The following is a 20,295-nucleotide window of genomic DNA, read 5'->3' on the forward strand; positions in this document are numbered from 1 at the left end:
AAAAAACCTGTTCTATTAATAGTCTTAACGTGTGTTTGAAAGGACAGATCGGGGTCAAAATATGACACCTAAATGTCTGACTGAGTCACTCTAGGGGTGTCAAACTCATTTTAACTCGGGGGGCCACACGATAGAACAAACATTCTGTCGAGGACTGGACTAGTAGATTAAAGAGAAAGAAAAAGAGAGATAAATAAATACAAGTACAGTGTCTTTGTTCGAGGCACCTGGCTTTGGTAACAGCAAGTTGACATATTTCAACCTGCAGCTTGTTTTTCTCTTGCGCTTCTCTGCTGAGTGTTGTCTCGCGGGCCGGATTCAATCCCTTAGCAGGCCTGATCTGGCCCGCGGGCCGCCTGTTTGATAGCTGTGCTCTAGGTGATATTACATTTGTCAATGTTCAGAGCCGTTTTTGAGAACAAGTCAGAGTATTTAGATGGACCAATAACTAACATTTTGGTCTTTTCAGAGTTAGGGCGCACGAAATTGAGTTACATCAACTCTTTTATCTCAATGAGGCAGGCCTCCAAATTTCCACAATTTAGTGTGGCAGATTCCTCCATCGGAAGATATAGTTGAATGTCATCTGCGTAGCAATGGAAACTGATATTATACTTGCGAACGATATCACCTAATGGAAGAATATAAATGCTGAAAAGAAGGGGGCCAAGTACTGAACCCTGCGGAACACCACAGGTAACACTAAAGGGCTCAGATGTCATTTCCCCTTATTTAACACAGTGCATCCTATCTGAGAGGTAGGATCTGAACCACGAGAGGACGGTTCCTGAGAGACCAATCCATTTTTCCAACCGTTCTAGTAAGATATTATGGTCCAGAATGTCAAAGGAAGCACTAAGGTCCAACAGCAGCAAGAGTGATGAAGCGCCGGAGTCCATTGCCAGTAGAAGTGTCCTTTACAACCAATGTTCCCTCTAAGCAGCGTGCAGAAGAAACTCTAGCCAGCTCACAAATATCAGGGCTTGAAATTGCTAATTAAGAAGCGAATTAAGTCAAAGTTTCAGTGCATGAAGGTAAAAATACACGAGTTCACCTGACGTTGTGTTCTAAATGCAGTATTTGGAAGTCAAGGTCGAAGTAGAACCAAGTGGAGTAAAGTCAGTAGAGTTTTTTGAGAACCGGCTTCTTCGGCTCGGCTCACCAAAACGAACCGGCTCTTTCGGGTTCTTAACGGCTCTTCAGGTTGTTTTTGCTTCTTTAATCCCAACACGACCAAATATTACGTAAAATTGTGCGCAAAATGATTTAAAGCAAGGCGGAATAGAACAAAAAGGAAAAAAATACCAAAATGAAAATATAGTGAAAAGCTGAGAAAAAAAGGAAAAGAAAAAAGAAGGAAAAATTCAGAAAAAAAAGCCAGAAAAAAGAAACAAAGGAAAAAAGTAAATGGAGAACAAAAAGAAAAAAGTAACAGCTAGGAAAAAATAAACACAATGAGATATTTTTAAAGTATTTAAAAAAATAGAAAACATTTTTTTCAAATTATATCAAGTCATTCTTGTTGCCAACATTGTATTTCCACAAAAAAATGTGATTAAATACACTTGTGTATCGTGCAACCGACGAAATAATCCCCCAAAAATGTTAATATTATGCGACAAAAGATACCAGGAAAAAAAAAAATGGAAATCTTGTGAAAGAATTGCTGTAAAAACAAATGACGTTTGTAGGCCCTGCAACCAATTCCTTCAAAAGTGAAAAGTGTTTTTGCGTTGCCGGAAACTCAGCAAAATGTAACTTGATGTCAAGTTTTGGACATGTTTGATAAGGATTTAGTTGCCACACTTGGGATCGCCGCCGCTCACTGTTGTTTCAAGCGTTGCTCACCGACCTTGTGTGAACGCTCAGACCCGTAAGGAAAATGACAGGGAACATTGTTTACAACATTATAACTAGTGTTGTTTTTTTTTCTTTCCTCAGCCCCGGAAATTCCCGTCCGGCTTCTTCCAAAAGCGACTCAGAGCTCATGTTGAAGCCGTCCGATGCCAGAAATGAAGATTCGGCTATGCACTGGGCGTGGGGGGAGCTGCCACAGGCTGCCACTGTAAGGATTGTTGTAAATACTTCCCTGGAATGAATGTTTAACCAGTGTTCTGGTTTGCCGGCGTCCCTGCGTCCTAGACGCATCATTTTTGCTAGGGACGCATAGTGTCCAATCAACGCTCGTCCCTGGGACGCAACTTTTTTGACACAAATTTGTCATTATTCCTCGATTACTTTTTTTTAAAACAAAGATCTACCGCACTCCAAACTTTTCGTCAGGCAGATCCGCCATTGTTGTTTTGGTCTCGCGGTTCGAGTTTTCGTCCGCACGCCAATCTCGGCAAACGAGATCTCGTTGCTTCGAGATGACGTCATTGTTGTGGTGCTTGTCGTCGATTTAAGGTGGAAATCAAACACAAACTTGGTAATTTCTTCGGTCTCAGCAATAAGTTGAAACATAATGCCGAAAGTGATAACAACGGCAATCATTCCGGGACGAAAAAACGGCGGAGAAATTCTTCGGAAGATCGCGAAGGCAAGGAAAACACGTGTGTTGAAGCGAACGACTCGACGAAAGCAAATAAACAAAATGATACTCCGAAGCAAGATAAGGACTTTTCAGCCCAAATGGACCAAATTATATTCCTGGTGACGCTATGAGGAGGATGATAATGGATTGGACCTTGAGATGGCATTACAACTGTGGCGGGACAGCAAACCGCAAAGAATATATGAACTGAAAAATCTGAAGTGATAACTTGCTTTGTATTACCAATTAACTGTGATGATTAAAACTGAATGAATATATAGATTCATATTATATATTTGTCGCCGATTTACAATTTCAACCTCGATAACACAAACTTTTGGGGACCCATAGACAGTGTTCCCTCTAAGCTGCGCTCGCACATTCTCAGCGCACAAGAAAATCTAGCCAGCACACAAAAATCAGGGCTCAAAATTACCTATTAAGAAGCGACTTAAGTCAAAGTTACAGTGCATGAAGGGAAAAATACACGGGTTCCCCTGACGTTGTGTCCTGAATGCGGTACTTTGAAGTCGAGTCGAAGTGGAACGAAGTTGAGTAAAGTTAGTCGAGAACCGGCTTCTTTGGCTCGGCTCACTAAAGGGAACCGGCTCTTTCGGGTCCTAAACGGCTCTTCAGGTTGTTTTTGCTTCTTTAATCCCAACATGACCAAATATTATGTAAAATTATGCACAACATGACTTAAAGGAAGGGGGGAATAAAACAAAAAAGAAAAAAAATACCAAAATGAAAAAGTAGTGAAAAGCTGAGAAAAAAGAAACAAAAGGAAGAGAAAAAAAGAAGGAAATATTTAGAAAAAAAGCCAGAAAAAAAGAAAAGAAAGAAATGTAGGAAAAAATAAATAGAGAACAAAAAAAAAGGAACAGCTCGGAAAAAATAAACACAATGAGATTTTTTTTAAAGGAATTTTTAAAAAAGTGGAAAAAAACACAGAAAAAAAGAAGAAAAAGTTTCTGTTGCATTCAAGTAATTTCCAATGATATCAAGTGAATCTTGTTGCCAACATTGTACTTCCACTAAAAAATGTGATTAAGTACAGTTCTGTATCTTACAAATGACTCAATAAGCCCCCAAAAATGTTAATATTATGCAACAAAATATATCAGGAAATAAAAAGAAATGGATATCTTGTGAAAGAATTGTAAGAACAAATGACATTTGTAGGCAATAGTACATGAGTCAATTCATTCAAAAGAGAAAAATCATTTTGCATTGCCGGAAACTCAGATGTCAAGTTTTGGACATGTTTGATAATGGATTAGTTGCCACACTTGGGATTGCTGTTGCTCACTGTTGTTTCAAGCGTTGCTCACCGACTTTATGTGAACGCTCAGACCCGTAAGGAAAATTACAGGGAACATTGCTCATAGATCTCTGTTGGGACCCATAGAGTCCCCGGGACCCATCACTTTTCACAGCTAAAATGAACACTGGTTTAACGTCCTATATGAGTAACGTGACCCCCGTCCTCGTCTGCAGCCGTCTTTCCTCTCCACGAAACCGGAGCCGCCATCGGTTTCTACCCTTTCCATCCCGTTATCGGAGAGCACGCACTTTCAAGCCATTCCACCCGAGACTTCTGAGCGCTCGGCACTTCTTGATTCTGGTGCCGCCACCGCCATGGAGACGGACCTGTCCAGGGTGGAGACATCGCCGGACGGATCGGGAAAGAACGATTCTCCGTCCAAGAAAAAAGGTGACGTTAAAAAGTCCATCCTTCCATCCATTATCTGCACCGCTTATCCTGAGTAGGGTCGCGGGGGTGCTGGAGCCCATCCCAGCTATCTTCGGGCAGTGGGCAGGGGACACCCTGAACTGGTTGCCAGCCAATCGCAGGCACACAGGGACAGACAACTCGCTCACTCAATCACACCTGGGGACAATTTGGACCGGCTAATCCACCTGAAATGCATGTCTTTGGAAAGTGGGAGGAAACCAGAGTGCCCGGAGGAAACCCACGCAAGCACGGGGAGAACATGCAAACTCTGCACAGGAAGGTTGGTAGCTGGATTTAAACCCATGACCTCAGAACTGTGCCGCACAAGCGCTTACCACTGCTCCGCCGTGCTGCCCTATGTTAAAAAGTGTTTTTTTCTAAAAAATACTTGTACCTCAAATCTTAAATCAAGGGTGTCAAACTGGTTTTAGCTGGGGGCCACAAATGCTATAAAAAAATCTCACGGGGGCCGGACGAGTAAGTTTTAGAGAAAGAGAGAGGGAGAAAAAGACAGAGAAAGAGAGGGAGGGAAAGAGAGAGCGATAAACAGATAGGGAGAACAAGGGAGACAGAGTAACAGTGAGAGAAAAAGAGAGAGCGGAATAGAGATATGAATGGAGAAGAAGGGGGGAATGAATATAGAGAGAAAAAGAAAGTGAAAAAAGAAATAAGAGAAGTGAAACGACAGAAAGAAAAAGAGTCAGCAGGAGGAAAAGACAAAGTGAGAGAGAGAGGTCGAAAAAGGGAAAGAAAGAGAATTAAAGTGTAAATTAGAGAGAGAAAATAGAAAGAGAGCAAGACAGAGGAAAAGAAAGAGAGAGTGAGAGAGAAATAGAGAAAAGAAAAAAAGAGAGAGAAAGAGAGAGAGCGTGAACAGGAGAAAGAAAAAGAGGGAGAAATAAATAAAACAGAAGTGAGTCAGAGAGAAATGGAGAAATACCACCACAATTGTTTGTATTTAAAACTACAGCTCATTTTCCTCTTGCGCTTCTCTCACTGTTGTCTTGCAGGCCTGATTCAAACCATTGGCGGGCCTGATCTGGCCCGCGGGCCGCCTGTTTGAAACCAATGTCTTAAATCTTGCCTGAATCGAAAATTATTGTTTTTATAGACAAAAAGAGTCGCCATCTGGGTGCTGATGGCGTCTACTTGGATGACATCACAGAGCTGGAGCCGGAAGTTGCAGCCTTGTATTTCCCAAAGAGGTAAATACAGAAATCCCTCGGTTATTGCGGATAATGGGCACCAAAACCAAGTTCGACTTCGAAATGACGTCAATACCGACTGAGAGTAAACGACGGAGAAAATAACAACTATAGATCTACGAATAATAACACACGACACTTAATTGCAGTTGAATTAAGTATTGTTGGAATAATGTACATAAGTTATTCAACTTTACTATAATCTATGTGTGTTATATGTTTGCTTGAAATATTGTGCTTACAAAATAGGATGTTCTCAATAAAGTTTTCCACTGCACCCTAGAGAGAACTAAGGGTGTGAATCAGTTACAGATTTGACCCGCAGGCCAAGGTTAAAAAATGAAATGAAATATAGCATGAAGAGAGTTAATCAGTCACATTTCAAATAACAAATTGTTGTGCAAGAACTGGTTTCAACTGGAACATTTAACCTTCAAACCGCACCCCTTTCTGTTAGGTTAACCCCAACACTTGTAATAAAAACCTGCACTCAAAGAAGACACAGAGACGTAAGTATGACTTACTTGCAAGGAGAGATGACCATAGACTGCCTGTTACAGTCTACTAGACACTCTGAAAAAGTCTATTTCGTCCTTGCCTTTTTATTGTATTAGGAACGCCCTAGTTTACATGTTTCTTCTGCTAAAGGGATGGGAGTGACAAAAAACAGTTTGAGATCTGTTACATGTTATCGTATCAACACCTGTTTAAACTTACAACATGTTATCGTATCAACAATATTACTACTATTGAACTAGGCGAGAATGGCACACTAAGCAAGAATAGAATGCAACAGTAGAATAACATATTTACAGTTTAAATCCATCACTTTCCCCTTAGCAGTCAAAACCACCTTGTAACTAGGGCGTTCCTTTTCTAAATAAAAGGCAAGCAGAGGGAAGACTGCTTCGGAGTGAGTTGGAGGATTGTAACCGAAGCAGTTTTTTGTTCACTTCCCTTGCAAGTCTTTTTGCATGCAGGTTTTTTGTTACAAGTGTTGGGTTGAACCTGACAATTATTTAATTGTCATTTTACCAAATTTAAAGAAAATTGGAGGGCTTCTCCTTTTAGTGTAAGAAAGCAATTTAGAGAGCGTCTGGCTAGCTGCAAGTTAGCATCAGGGATCCTCAATTTGAGCAAAGTTTACGCGATGATTAAAATCGAAAAGTCCATTTAGCGGTTTCCCACAAGTCCAGATCATCTGTTGTATGGGTAATGGATCCATCATTTCTGTAATACAGACTCCGCAGGGGTATCTTGTGAGGGTTGTTAGCTTAGCCGTAGCAGTAAGCCGGACCAGCAGCACTACTTTTGCCTTCTCCCTAACACCGCGTCAGTCGCTTTTCGAACCTGATAACAATCCACGGGGCACCAGTTGGTGATCACCATTTCTTTGTAGTCTTCTGACTTTCCTCAGAGTCCGTGTTCATTGATAAATTGGTTTATTTTCAATATAAAGAGCTGCTAAAAGCTATCTGGCGCTACGCTGCACTTTGTTTTGAGAGGCAGCCCTGCCCTGCTCTTTGACTGACAGCATACACCGGCCTATCACAGTCGAGCATGCAAACACTTACACCCACCCAACACAGAGCACCCTCCCTAAGCTGTCCCTTCTGTCTGCTGTCTATTCGAACACAATGCACGATACAAGGACAGTGTTCTGGTTTGCCCGCGTCCCTGCGTCCTGCACGCATCATTTTTGCTGGGGACGCATAGTCTCAAATCAACGTACGTCCCCGGGACGCAAATTTTTTGACACAAAATTGTCATTATTATCCGATTACTTTTTTATAACAAAGATTTACCGCACTCCAAGCATTTTGTCAGGCAGATCCGCCATTGTTGTTTTGGTCTCGCGCCGATCCTGGCAAACGAGATCTCAGTGATTCGAGATGACGTCATTGTTTTGGCGGTTGTCGAGTGAAAGAGAAGTATGCCTCCGTAAAAACAGTTGGTATTAGGTGCAAATCAACAAAAAATTGGTCATTTCTTCAGTGTCTGTAATAAGTCGAAACATAATGCAGAAAGTGATAACTATGGCAATAATTCTGGCACGAAAAAATGGCGGAGAAATTCTTCGGAAGATCGCGGAGGCAAGGAAAACACGTGTGTTGAAGCGAACGATTTGACGAAAGAAAATAAACAAAAGAATACTCCAAGCAAGGACTTTTCTGCCAAAATGGACTAAAGTATATTCCTGGTTACGCTATGAGGAGGATGATAATGGATTGGACCTTGAGAAGGCATTCCAACTGTGGCGGGACAGCAAACCACAAACTGAAAAAATCTGAAGTGATAACTGCTTTGAATTACCAATTAACTGTTTTTTTTTAATTCCTTTTAAAAAATCTCATTGTGTTTATTTTTTCCTAGCTGTTACTTATTTCTTTTTGTTCTCTATTTACCTTTGTTTCTTTCTTTTCTTTTTTTCTGGCTTTTTCCTGAATTTTTCCTTCTTTTTTTTCTCTTCCTTTTGTTTCCTTTTTTCTCAGATTTTCACTACTTTTTCATTTTGGTATTTTTTTCTTTTTTGTTCTATTTCCCCCCCCCTTCCTTTAAGTCATTTTGTGCATCATTTTACATAATATTTGGTCATGTTGGGATTAAAGAAGCAAAAACAACCTGAAGGGCCGTTTAGGACCCGAAAGAGTTGGGTCCTTTTAGTGAGCCGAGCCAAAGAAGCCGGTTCTGGAAAAACTCTACTGACTTTACTCAACTTCGTTCTACTTCGACTCGACATCAAAATACCGCATTTAGAACACAGCGTCAGGGGAACCCGTGTATTTTTACCTTCATGCACTGTAACTTTGACTTATTTCGCTTCTTAATCATAAATTTCAAGCCCTGATTTTTGTGAGCTGGCTAAATTTTCTTGTGCGCGGAAAAGCTCTGGGTAGTGCGCAATTGCGCACACACGCAGCTTAGAGGGAACATTGCTTTTTAGTGAGCTGATCGAAAAGTTAATTTTCTCTAATGAGAACAGGAACTACCTTCACTATTCTTCAACCTCCCCTAACACATCTCACGGCTTGCCACAGTGACGACACGGCAGCACCCAGGAGCATGTTGGACCCAGGCGTGCGCAGTACCAGCCTCTCCCTGCAAATGTTGAGCTCCGGGGGGGACAGCGGCGTGGACGGTTTCAGCGAACCGATGTGTGACCTACCATCTATCGCTATCTCGCTGTGCGGCGGTCTCTCCGACAACAAGGAGATCGGAAAAGGTAGGAAAGGAAAAGGAGGCCGAGACAAAATACAATAACAATCCACTGACCTCTTTGTATTTGCAGAGCAATTCCAAGCCAAGATCATCTCGTACCAGCAATTTGTCCAGAACCCTTCGGTTATTGACGATCCCAACCTGGTGGTGAAAATCGGATCCAAGTAAGCTCTAGTGCTGGGGTGTCAAACTGGTTTTAGCTGGGGGCCACAAATGCTATAAAAAATTCTCACAGGGGCCGGACGAGTAAGTTGAAGAGAAAGAGAGAGGGAGAAAAATAAAGAGAAAGAGAGGGAGGGAAAGAGAGAGCGATAAACAGGTAGGGAGAACAAGGGAGACGGAGTAACAGTGAGAGAAAAAGAGAGAGCAGAATAGAGATATGAATGGAGAAGAAGGGGGAAATGAATATAGAGAGAAAAAGAAAGTGAAAAAAGAGAAAGGTAAAAAGAGTAAGAGAAGTGAAACAACAGAAAGAAAAAGAGTCAGCAGGAGAAAAAGAGACAGTGAGGTGAGAGAGAGAGAGAGAGAGAGAGAGAGAAAGGAAAAGAAAGAGGGTGAGAAAGAAAGAGAAAAATTGAAAGAGAATTAAAATGTTAATTAGAGGGAGAAAATAGAAAGAGAGAGTGTGAGAGAAATAGAGAAAACAGAAAAAGAGAGAGAAAGAGAGAGTGAACAGGAAAAAGAAAAAGAGGGAGGAATAAATAAAAAAGAAGTGAGTCAGAGAGAAATGGAGAAATACTACCACCATTGTTTTGCAAGTGTTAACTGGCTTTGGTGGAAATATTTAAAACTACAGCTCATTTTCCTCTTGCGCTTCTCTCACAGATGTGTGAGAGAGAGAGAGAGAGGTCGAAAAAGAGAAAGGAAGAGAAAAATAGAAAGGAAGAGAATTAAAGTGTAAATTAGAGGGAGAAAATAGAAAGAGAGCAAGACAGAGAAAAAGAAAGAGAGAGCGAGAGAGAAATAGAGAAAAGAGAAAATGAGAGAGAAAGAGAGAGTGAACAGGAGAAATGACACACAGTGAAATCAAATGTGCTGAAGAATTAGCTTTTGTCTAGAGAGCGTGTTTGGCGTTTTTTTCAATTTTGTCTGAAAATATAGGATGTGGCTCTCTCAATGAATAAAATGATGACTCACAACACGTGGTAAGCTTTCTCTCCTGGCTTTGATCTCCGGCAAAACGAACATCAAATGCGACAGAAACAAAATGAAAATCAATCCAAACATCATTTTTGCCCTTCCATGTATTCAGTTACTCCCAAAGCCTGCACAAAATTTAGTCATTTGATTCATATTTAGTTTCTTTTGCCTTTATTAGCATATCTGGTATTGGAGTAATCCAAAAGTAACTGAAAGTAATCCAGTTAAAGTAACCCTACCCAACCCTGAGAATCGAATAGAATCGAATGGAATTGAATCGAATCAAATAGAATAGAATATTATATACCTTTATTCTCATTGTTAGAAAATGGGTTGAACATATAGTGACAACAAAATTGGATGTGGCACTCCAGTTTCACATTTAACAGTGAGGATAAAAGAAAACAAAGAAGATAAAGGAACAAAGCAGATAAGGTTATAATTTACACTATATTTACACAAGAAATGTGGGCCTGTAGGGTGTTACATAACAGGGTCGGTTAGGGTTACTTTAACTGGATTACTTTCAATGACTTTTGGATGACTCCAATACCAAATATGCTAACAAAAGACAAAAGAAACTAAATATGAATAAAATGATGACTCACAACACGTGGTAAGCTTTCTCTCCTGGCTTTGATCTCTTTGATCTTCAGCAAAACGAACATAAAACTACTTTTGGATGACTCCAATACCAAATATGCTAATAAAAGACAAAAGAAACTAAATATGAATCAAATGATGACTCACAACAGGTGGTAAGCCTTCTCTCCTCGCTTTGATCTCTTTGATCTCCGACATCATTTTTGCCCTTCCATGTATTCCGTCACTCCCCAAGCCTGCACAAAATGGAGTCATTTTATTCCAATTTAGTTTCTTTTGTCTTTTTTAGCATATTTGGTATTGGAGTAATCCAAAAGTCATTGAAAGTAATCCAGTTAAAGTAACCCTACCCAACCCTGATGTTATTACACATGGTTATACTTTGCCCCCGAAGGGATATAAATAGATTGTGGTTTCTTTCCTTAGATACTATAATTGGAGTACTGCAGGTCCTATCATGCTGGCGATGCAGGCCTTTCAGAAGCCACTGCCAAAGGTAGGAAATCACACAAACACGCACACAGTAAATACGAATGAAGCTCTGGCTTCTTGTAGTACGGACAAGGTTCGTAAGGGTGCTTGAAATCCATGAAAATGCTTCAATTGTAATGTCGAGTTTTCAAGCTAGCACGGCGGCGCGGTGGTTAGCGCGTGTGCGGCACAGTTCTGAGGTCATGGCTTCAAATCCAGCTGACGGACTTCCTGTGCGGGGTTTGCATGTTCTCCCCGTGCTCGCGTGGGTTTCCTCCCACATTCCATTCTTGTAATACGGAAGAGGTTCGTAAGGGTGCTTGAAATCCATGAAAATGCTTCAATTATAATGTCGAGTTTTCAAGCTAGCAGTGGTTACCGCGTGTGCGGCACAGTTCTGACGTCATGGGTTCAAATCCAGCGACCAACCTTCCTGTGTGGAGTTTGCATGTTCTCCCCGTGCTCGCGTGGGTTTCCTTTCGGGCACTCCGGTTTCCTCCCACATTCCAAAAAGGTTAATTGGCCGGTCCAAATTGTCCCTAGGTGTGAATGAGAATTGAGCAAATTGTCTGCCCCCGTGTGCCCTGCGATTGGCTGGAAACCAGTTCAGGGTGTCCCCTGCCCACTGCCCGAAGATGGCTGGTATGGGCTCCAGAACCCCGTGACCCTACTGAGGATAAGCGGTGCATATAATGGTTGGATGAGTTTTCAAGCTCAGGGAAATGCTCGAATTTTGGTTGAAGTGCTTGAAAATGCTTGAGATCGTTGCCATGGCAATGTTTTTTAGCAGTCAGACTCTATAGACGACGCAATAAATGAATATTTTTTTCTTTTTTTTAAAGTACATGAAAATAACTGCCACACGCTTGTCATTACGGCGTTGAGGTTTGAAGCGTCACCGATCCCTACTGGTCACACCCAAGAGGACAGCTCTACTTAGAAAACACGCTCTTTTGTCTTGGCTCACTAAGAAGAGCTCCCAAACAGTTCTTTTTTTAATCATATATTATTAATAATAAAAAAAAATATGCATCAATTGGTAATTTTATATGTTAAAACACAGGAAATGTAAATTGAAATATAGAGAGCTACAATTTCCTTTTTAACTTTTTACGCACAAAATAAATGATACGACGCAAAAAATAACTTTTATCCAATTTAGACACAGATTCTCCGAAAAACACGCAGAAAATATAATATAAAAAATAAAGTGGATTTTGTTTCCTCTTTTTTATGTTGTTTTTTCTGATGCTCCACTCAAGACTGCTGTGGAAAACATCATGAAGGAGAAGATGCCCAAAAAAGGAGGGCGGTGGTGGTTCTCCTGGCGAGGCCGAAACAGTAAATCGGTAGGTCGGCATGTGGAAGACCCTAATCCTTTTTTGTCCAAGTATGCCCTTTTTTTTTGTTATTTTGGCCATGAAAGAATCAGAAATCATGTTATGAGTGATTACTTTTGTGTCAGGATCAGAACGGAAACAGGACCCAATTGCGTAGTGCCCACGATCCGGCGTTCGCTAGGCGCGGGAACAAAGTCACTCTCGTATTCGGGTTGTGATCCGAACACGGAATCTTGGATCTTCCGTAGCGAGTGATGGCAGTGTCAAGGACGAAAAAAAAACAGGTCGATAGCCGGGACAGGAGAGCAAAAACACGGTCGGGGTCAGAAACGGGTCGTTACCGGAGACAGACGGGAGAAAAAACGAGACAGGTGGGAGTTAGGGTTGAAAAAGGCTTGCCTAGTATACAAACAGGACCCAATTGCATAGCCCATGATCCGGCGTTCGCTAGGCGCAGGAACCAAGTCACTCTCGTATTTGGGTTGTGATCCGAACACGGAATCTTGGATCTTCTGTAGCGAGCGATGGCGGTGTCAAGGACGGAAAAAAACAGGTCGATAGCCGGGACAGGAGAGCAGAACAGGGTCAGAAACGGGTCGTAAGCCGGGACGGGAGAGCGGACATGGTCGTGATCAAGAAACGAGTCGTAACCGGAGACAGACGGGAGCAAAAACGGGACAGGTTGGAGTCAGGGTCGAAAAAGGCTTGCCTAGTATACACTGAGGTTTGCAGACAGACTGACAAAAGGCGAAAGACAGGAGTGGGTTCAAATAGGGACAGGGAACCAATCAGAGTCCGAGGCAGTTGGCGCCAAAGGAGCAGGCACAGTTGATTCACATCGGTATTCATGATATTTTGGCCCTTTCTTTCCAAAACAACCCAAATTTTAAATCACTGAAAATATCTGTCATCACTATGTGTAAGACAATGTTATAACCAGGGATGGGTAGGGTTACTTTAACTGGATTACTTTCAATTACTTTTGGATTACTCCAATAGCAAATATGCTAATAAAAGACAAAAGAAACTAGATTTGAATAAAATGACTCAATTTTGTGCAGGCTTGGAGAGTAACCATTTTGTTTCCGTTGCATTTTGTAAGTTTTGCCGGATATCAAAGAGATCAAAGCCAGGAGAGAAAGCTTACCACGTGCTGTGAGTCATCATTTGATTCATATTTAGTTTCTTTTGTCTTTTATTAGCATATTTGGTATTGGAGTCATCCAAAAGTCATTGAAAGTAATCCAGTTAAAGTAACCCTACCCAACCCTGTAAGAGGGGACACTGTGTATTTTTTAGTGGTTAAAAAAAACCATAAGTCAAAAAAGAAAACATTACTGATTTAAATAGTAAAATATATTATGTATTGGCAGCACGGCGGCGCAGTGGCACAGTTCTGAGGTCGTGGGAACCTCCTGCGTGGGTTCAAATCCAGCTACCGGCCTTACTGTGCGGAGTTTGTATGTTCTCCCCGTGCTTGCGTGGGTTTCCTCCGGGCACTCCGGTTTCCTCCCATATTCCAAAGACATGCATTTTAGGTTGGATTGGCCGGTCCAAATTGTCCCTAGGTGTGACTGAGCGAGTGATTTGTCTGTCCCCGTGTGCCCTGCGATTGGCTGGCAACCAGTTCAGGGTGTCCCCTGCCCACTGCCCGGAGATGGTTGGGATGGGCTCCAGCCCCCCCGCGACCCTAATAAGGATAAGCGGTACAGCTGATGAGATGAGATGAGATATTATGTATCGTACTAATATGCGCTCGTCTTGGGATCAAGGGATCCCAGGTCGAATCCCGGCTCGTCCGTGTTACATATCCAAGTGTCCTTGGGTAAGACACTGAACCCCTAATACCCCCAATAAGCAGGTTAGCGCCTTACATGGCTGCACGGCCGCTATTGGGAAATGTGAAGCACATTGTAAAGCGCTTTGGGAAGTCTTGACATGAAAAGCGCTAAATAAATGCAGATAATTTCATTTCATTTAATTTCCAGGAATCGGTTCCAGAACACGGCATCAGTAGCCCTGCCAAAGTCGTCTCGTTGGCCAATCGGCGTAAAGACGATTCGTCCAGCGATGAAGATAACAGGGCCACCAAGCAGATCTCGATCGGTGTCCCCTCGGAAACCAGGACGCCAGCGGGAGGCGTGTCCTACAAGAAGACTCTCAGACTCACGTCGGAGCAACTGGTAATTGGTCCTTCTTGGACCACTTGTCTTTTGTTTTTTTGCATTCGATTTCCTTCATTTGACTCTGTTCTACGCAGATGTCTCTGCAACTTCGGGACGGCGCCAACGAGGCGGTTTTCAGCGTGACCACCCAGTACCAGGGAACGTGTCGCTGCCAAGGAACCATCTATCTCTGGAACTGGGACGACAAGATCATTATTTCCGATATTGATGGAACCATTACGAGGTATGGGTATCATGAATTGTAATAATGGGTTTCAAAGAATGGATTTATAGCTGTGATGGGCACCGAGGCAGTCAGATTACAAGTACCGTAAATTCCGGACTACAGAGCGCACCTGATTATAAGCCGCACCCACCACATTTTAAGAGGAAAACCAATTTTTGTACATACACAAGCCGCACCTGTATATAAGCCGCATGCCAACCCAAACCCGACTTCAAGTCCCGCGATTGAAACTAAATGTCCTTCAATAAAGCTCACAGCACAAAAATCACAGCCGGCAAAATGAACGGAAAATGATACCGGTACTTAAGGTTTGAGGCAGACCTGCAGAGTCCGGGTCCCGTTGAAAGTAAACCAAGGAAAAAAGTGTATATTTCCAAAGGTAAGGGTGGGAAAAATATATATCTACTATTGTCCGCCGCGTCCACAAACAGGTCTGTCTGTTCCTCATCTTTACCCCACTTCCCGTCACCCCCCGTTTGTTCCGCCCCTCCTTTTTCATTCGCCTGTGCAAAACATATCAGAATAAGTGTAGATAATAGATCAGGATATCGAAAATTAACAGGAGAAACTAGACGGGAACGAAAACTGGAGAAGATAATAAACAGGACAAAAACAGACGGAAGCTAAACTGGAACCCAAAATTAAACAGGACAACAATAAACAGGAACAATACAGGATTGGAGATATCACAGGAAAACGGGACCGAGTCAGAACCCACGTCTTGGGGAAGAAATTCGTTTGAGGGATATCACAGGAAAACAGGATATTTATTCAAAAGCAGGCTAAAATCACTTTAAAGAAAAACAAATAATTGTTTTTTTTTTTTTATCATTTACTAGAATAAAGTGCAAGGAGAGGTAACGTACAGTGAAAACAAATACACGGTCAAGAACCGGAACAGGATCAGGACCCAAATGCGTGACGTTTCTCACACAAGCCTGTTATTTTTCGGGAAATGGGGAGTCATGCACGTTAGGCAGCCGTCTGGCGTGGAATGATAGGGAGCCAGAGGCCGACGAGAGCGATACCAATTGCCCGAGCAGATATCGGACGGATGTGGTCGATACCGGACAGGACGGGACAGATAGGATTGATATCAAAACAAGATATCGGAAATAAACAGGACAAACTAGACGGGAAAGAAACTGGAAACCGATATTAAACAACGGGACAGACAGGATTGATATCAAAACAGGATATCAAAGTTAAACAGGACAAACTAGACGGGAACAAACCTGGAAACCGATATTAAACAGGGCAAAACAAACGGGAAGAATACCGGACAGGAAATACTAACAGGAAACAGGACCGAGTCAGAATCCACGTCTTGTGGGGAAGAAGTTCGTTTGACGGGCTGACAAAAAAGCAAGAGCGCGCTGAGCCTTATATAGACAGAAAGTCAGCCTCTCAACGAGCCGCCGCTGGCACCACATGGGCGGGGCCAATTGGACACCATGGCAACATAAAATGCGAGAGAAACAAAATGAAAATAAATCCAAACAGCTTGCCAACATCATTTTTGCCGTTCCATGTTTTCCGTTACTCCCCAAGCCTGCACAAAATTTAGTCATTTTATTCCTATTTAGTTTCTTTTGTCTTTTATTAGCATATTTGGTATTCGAGTAATCCAAAAGTCATTGAAAGTAAGCCAGTTAAAGTAACCCTACCCAACCCTGATAATATGCTCTATAAGTATAAATAAAGTTAAGTTTAACTTCCTTTTGGAAGATGAGCTTCAACAGTTAGGCAACTTCCTCCTCTGTGTTAGAAAGTGGCCGAAAAAAGCGAGCCGACCCTTTTCTCAACCGCATCAAGCTTTCTTATTCCACTTTCTCCCTGACATAAACCAAATAGTACTGGTTTCCATGGTTACCAGTACCAGATGAAACCTAATGAGACTGAGATACAGCACCTTCATCATCTGGTCGCCGTTGTCGTTGGAAAATAAAATGATTTTAAAAACTAAGACACCTCACTAAAAAAAAAATTGTAAAACCTATTCAAACCATGAATCAATCCTTCAACAGAATTTTTACCTTTGTTTTTTTTCAGGTCAGACACGCTTGGCCACATCCTGCCCACCTTGGGTAAAGACTGGACTCACCAGGGCATCGCGCAGCTCTACCATAAAGTCAGCCAGTGAGTACTGCATTTTCCGCACCGGATTATAAAGCGCAACCCCCATAAATTGTGTTTTGTCATACATTTTTGATACATGAGGCACACCACACTATAAGGTGCATGAAATTGAGACTATAGTAAGGGCTTCCTTGTTTATTCGTGCATGACTGTCAAGCAACAGGAATAGAACCTGGGTTGCGGCGATAAGAGCGCCTTCACTTATCCACCAGACCACTAGTGATGAAGATAACACGAAAAAAAGTTCAAATTTATTTTATTATCACACTATTTTTACTCACAGTACCAGTAAAACAGATTTTCAGAGTACATTTTGTCTCTCCACTTCACCTGTGTGTCAATAACGTGGCTTGTATGTTATTTTGTTGACTTTCTCCATTCTTCAACATTTGTTTCTGGCACTGTGAGTAAAAATGGGGAGATACTGAGATGAAATGGAATGCCTTTTTGTTTGTCATCTCTATCACTAAGTGGTTAAGTGTCGGTGGTTAGATTCTTGTGGCATACTGTACAATTATTTGAGATTTTGGTTAGAGAAGGTACTTTTTATCAATCATCGCAAGAAAATAAGCTCTGTAGCAACGCTGTATGCGTTTCTAATCTTATCCGCGGTATTTTGCAGTATATAAGGCGCACCTGCTCATAAGGCGCTTTTTCAAATATCTGCCCAATTTCGGGTTTTTAGGTGTGCCTCATAGTCCAGAAAAAACATTGGTCAGACGTTTCTGTAAAATTCTGGTTCTAACCGTTGAAGGATTTTATACATTTGACTATAAGGGATTTTGTACAATCAAATGCAAAAGATATTCACTGGCTAGGCAGTGGGGCAGGTCAATGCAACCTAGTGGAGGATGATGTTTACAGAAAATAGCAGGAACTGGTACGAAAGGCTGATATGATAATCCCCCCTTCCGACGCAATAGGGGCCTTTGGGCAGGAACGCTCTGGGTTTAGAGATCGAGGCGAGGAGGTAGAGCCCACGTGGGGATTCTCTGGCCTGCCCATGGGAGGAGCCGGCACACCAGCTGGTGGAGAGACGTGGGTCGAGAGAAGAACGAGAGAGACTCAAGCGACACTAATTTGGCTAATTCGATGGAGTTCACTTAGCTAAACTCATCTCATCTCATTAGCTGCGCCTCTTATCCTCAGTAGGGTCGCGGGGGCAGTGGGGAGGGGACACCCTGAACTAATTGCCAGCCAATCGCAGGGCACACAGGGACAGACAACTCGCTCGCTTATTCACACCTAGGGACAATTTGGACCGGCCAATCCACCTGAAATGCATGTCTTTGGAATGTGGGAGGAAACCGGAGTGGAAACCCACGCAAGCACGGGGAGAACATACAAACTCCGCACAGTAAGTCTGGTAGCTGGATTTGAACCCACACAGGAAGCTCCCAAGACCTTAGAACTGTGCCGCACATGTGCTAACCACTGCGCCGCTGTGCTGCCCCTTAGCTAAACTACCGTAAATTCCGGACTATAGAGCGCGCCTGGTTATAAGCCGCACCCACCACATTTTAAGAGGATAACCGCATTTTTACTTACACAAGCCGCTCCTGTGTATAAGCCGCTTGCGCCCACATTAAAACATGTAACACAATCACAAAATTAACCCAAACCCGACTTTGAGTCCCGCAATTGTAACTGAATATAAAGTACACAGTCTAAAAACCACAGCCGGCAAAATGAACAGAAAATGATACCGGTACTTAACGTTTGATGCAAACCTGCAGAGTCCGGGTAGCCGTTGAAACTAATCCAAGGAAAAAAAGTCTATATTTCCAAAGGTAAGGGTGGGAAAAATATATATCCACTATTGTCCGCTGCGTCCACAAACACGTCTCACCTTTACTCCACTTCCCATCAGCCCCCGTTGTATCGCCCCTTCTTTTTGATTCGCCCGTACAAAACATATCAGAATAAGTGTCTAAAATAAATACAAATAAACACATTACAAAAATATACAGTTGCAAATACATATTATACATGGGTCACACATATTTACAAAGAAAGAAGGTACACCGAGAGAGTTTTCAAAGCTTTAATAATAATATTATAACTTTCATTCCAAACCATGTCTGTGAAGGGTAGCAAAACGCTACTAGGAACACGCTTGCAACACAAGAAAACGGGTCTGTTAAAAAAAATACGGTACTTGTAAAAATCATGTTAAAATGTGCTCATCTTCCTCCTTATAACTGACGTCATTCAAGTCGTCTTCCCCAACATGGGAAAGAGACTTTGTCATATAGACGTCGTCCTACGCTCCTTTGTTCAAAAACACGCTAGCAACACACTCGCATATATTCCACCGGTCTAAATCTAAAATACATAAATTGGCCGCATCACTGAATAAGCCGCAGGGTTGAGCATTTGGGGAAAAACGTAGCGGCTTATAGTCCGGAATTTACGGTATTTAAGAAATTAAATCCGTCCCCCTGTGGAAATGCCGGTCTCTCGTCTGTCTTTTCACATCAAGAAATGAGCGCGCATTGTTAGGAGAATAAAGTTTGTGTTTGGTTAATGGAGTCAGATAACTCATTCGAATTTGGTAAACGATACATTTTTAAATATTAAATTCCTAACACCGTCTTCGTCCTCTTGCGTGAGGAACGGCTACAAGATCCTTTACTGCTCGGCTCGAGCTATCGGCATGGCGGACATGACTCGGGGTTACCTGCACTGGGTCAACGAAAGGGGTACCATGCTACCCGTCGGGCCCGTCTTGCTCAGCCCCAGCAGCCTTTTTTCAGCTTTGCACAGGTGGGGATAATAAACACGTACCGGTGTGAAAAACTCAGGGAACGAATAAACACTTTATGTTCTGTGCTTCTAGGGAAGTGATCGAGAAGAAGCCGGAGAAGTTCAAGGTGGAATGTTTGACCGATATTCGGAACCTCTTCCACCCGAACAAGCAACCTTTTTATGCAGCCTTTGGCAACAGGCCTACGGTAAACACATCCATCTATCCATTATCTGTACCGCTTATCCTCAGTAGGGCCGCGGGGTGCTGGAGCCCATCCCAGCTAGTTTCGGGCAGTGGGCAGGGGACACCCTGAACTGGTTGCCAACCAGTCACAGGGGACACAGGGACAGACAACTCACTCGCTCATTTACACCTAGGGACAATTTGGACCATCCATCCATCCATCCCTTACCTGCACCGCTTATCCTCAGTAGGGTCGCGGGGTGCTGGATCCCATCCTAGCTATTTTCGGGCAGTGGGCTTGGGACACCCTGAAACGGTTACCAACCAGTCACAGGGCACACAGGGACAGACAACTCATTCGCTCATTCACACCTAGGGGACAATTTGGACCAGCCATCCGTCATTATCTGCACCGCTTATCCTCAGTAGGGTCACGGCGGTGCTGGAGCCCATCCCAGCTATTTTCGGGCAGTGGGCAGGGGACACCCTGAACTGGTTACCAACCAGTCAGAGGGCACACAGGGACAGACAACTCATTCGCTCATTCACATCTAGGGACAGTTTGG

At 42.7% G+C, this 20,295-nt stretch overlaps 1 protein-coding gene across 1 annotated transcript in view; it reads left to right on the forward strand.

The window, feature by feature from the left end:
- Positions 1-20,295, forward strand: part of lpin1b (lipin 1b) — a 45,031-nt gene that overhangs the window by 22,931 nt on the left and 1,805 nt on the right. Inside the window, exons 6-17 of the mRNA XM_088324552.1 lie at positions 1,942-2,065; positions 4,031-4,247; positions 5,380-5,473; positions 8,512-8,696; positions 8,763-8,856; positions 10,862-10,931; positions 12,169-12,255; positions 14,235-14,429; positions 14,507-14,655; positions 16,711-16,797; positions 19,411-19,563; positions 19,637-19,751. Of these exons, the coding sequence (XP_088180678.1) occupies positions 1,942-2,065; positions 4,031-4,247; positions 5,380-5,473; positions 8,512-8,696; positions 8,763-8,856; positions 10,862-10,931; positions 12,169-12,255; positions 14,235-14,429; positions 14,507-14,655; positions 16,711-16,797; positions 19,411-19,563; positions 19,637-19,751 (1,570 nt within the window). The remainder of the gene's footprint in view (positions 1-1,941; positions 2,066-4,030; positions 4,248-5,379; positions 5,474-8,511; positions 8,697-8,762; positions 8,857-10,861; positions 10,932-12,168; positions 12,256-14,234; positions 14,430-14,506; positions 14,656-16,710; positions 16,798-19,410; positions 19,564-19,636; positions 19,752-20,295) is intronic.

The sequence above is a fragment of the Urocampus carinirostris genome, chromosome 20 (assembly GCF_059441175.1).
Source record: "Urocampus carinirostris isolate Australia breed hairy pipefish chromosome 20, RoL_Ucar_1.0, whole genome shotgun sequence".
NCBI lineage: Eukaryota > Metazoa > Chordata > Actinopteri > Syngnathiformes > Syngnathidae > Urocampus > Urocampus carinirostris.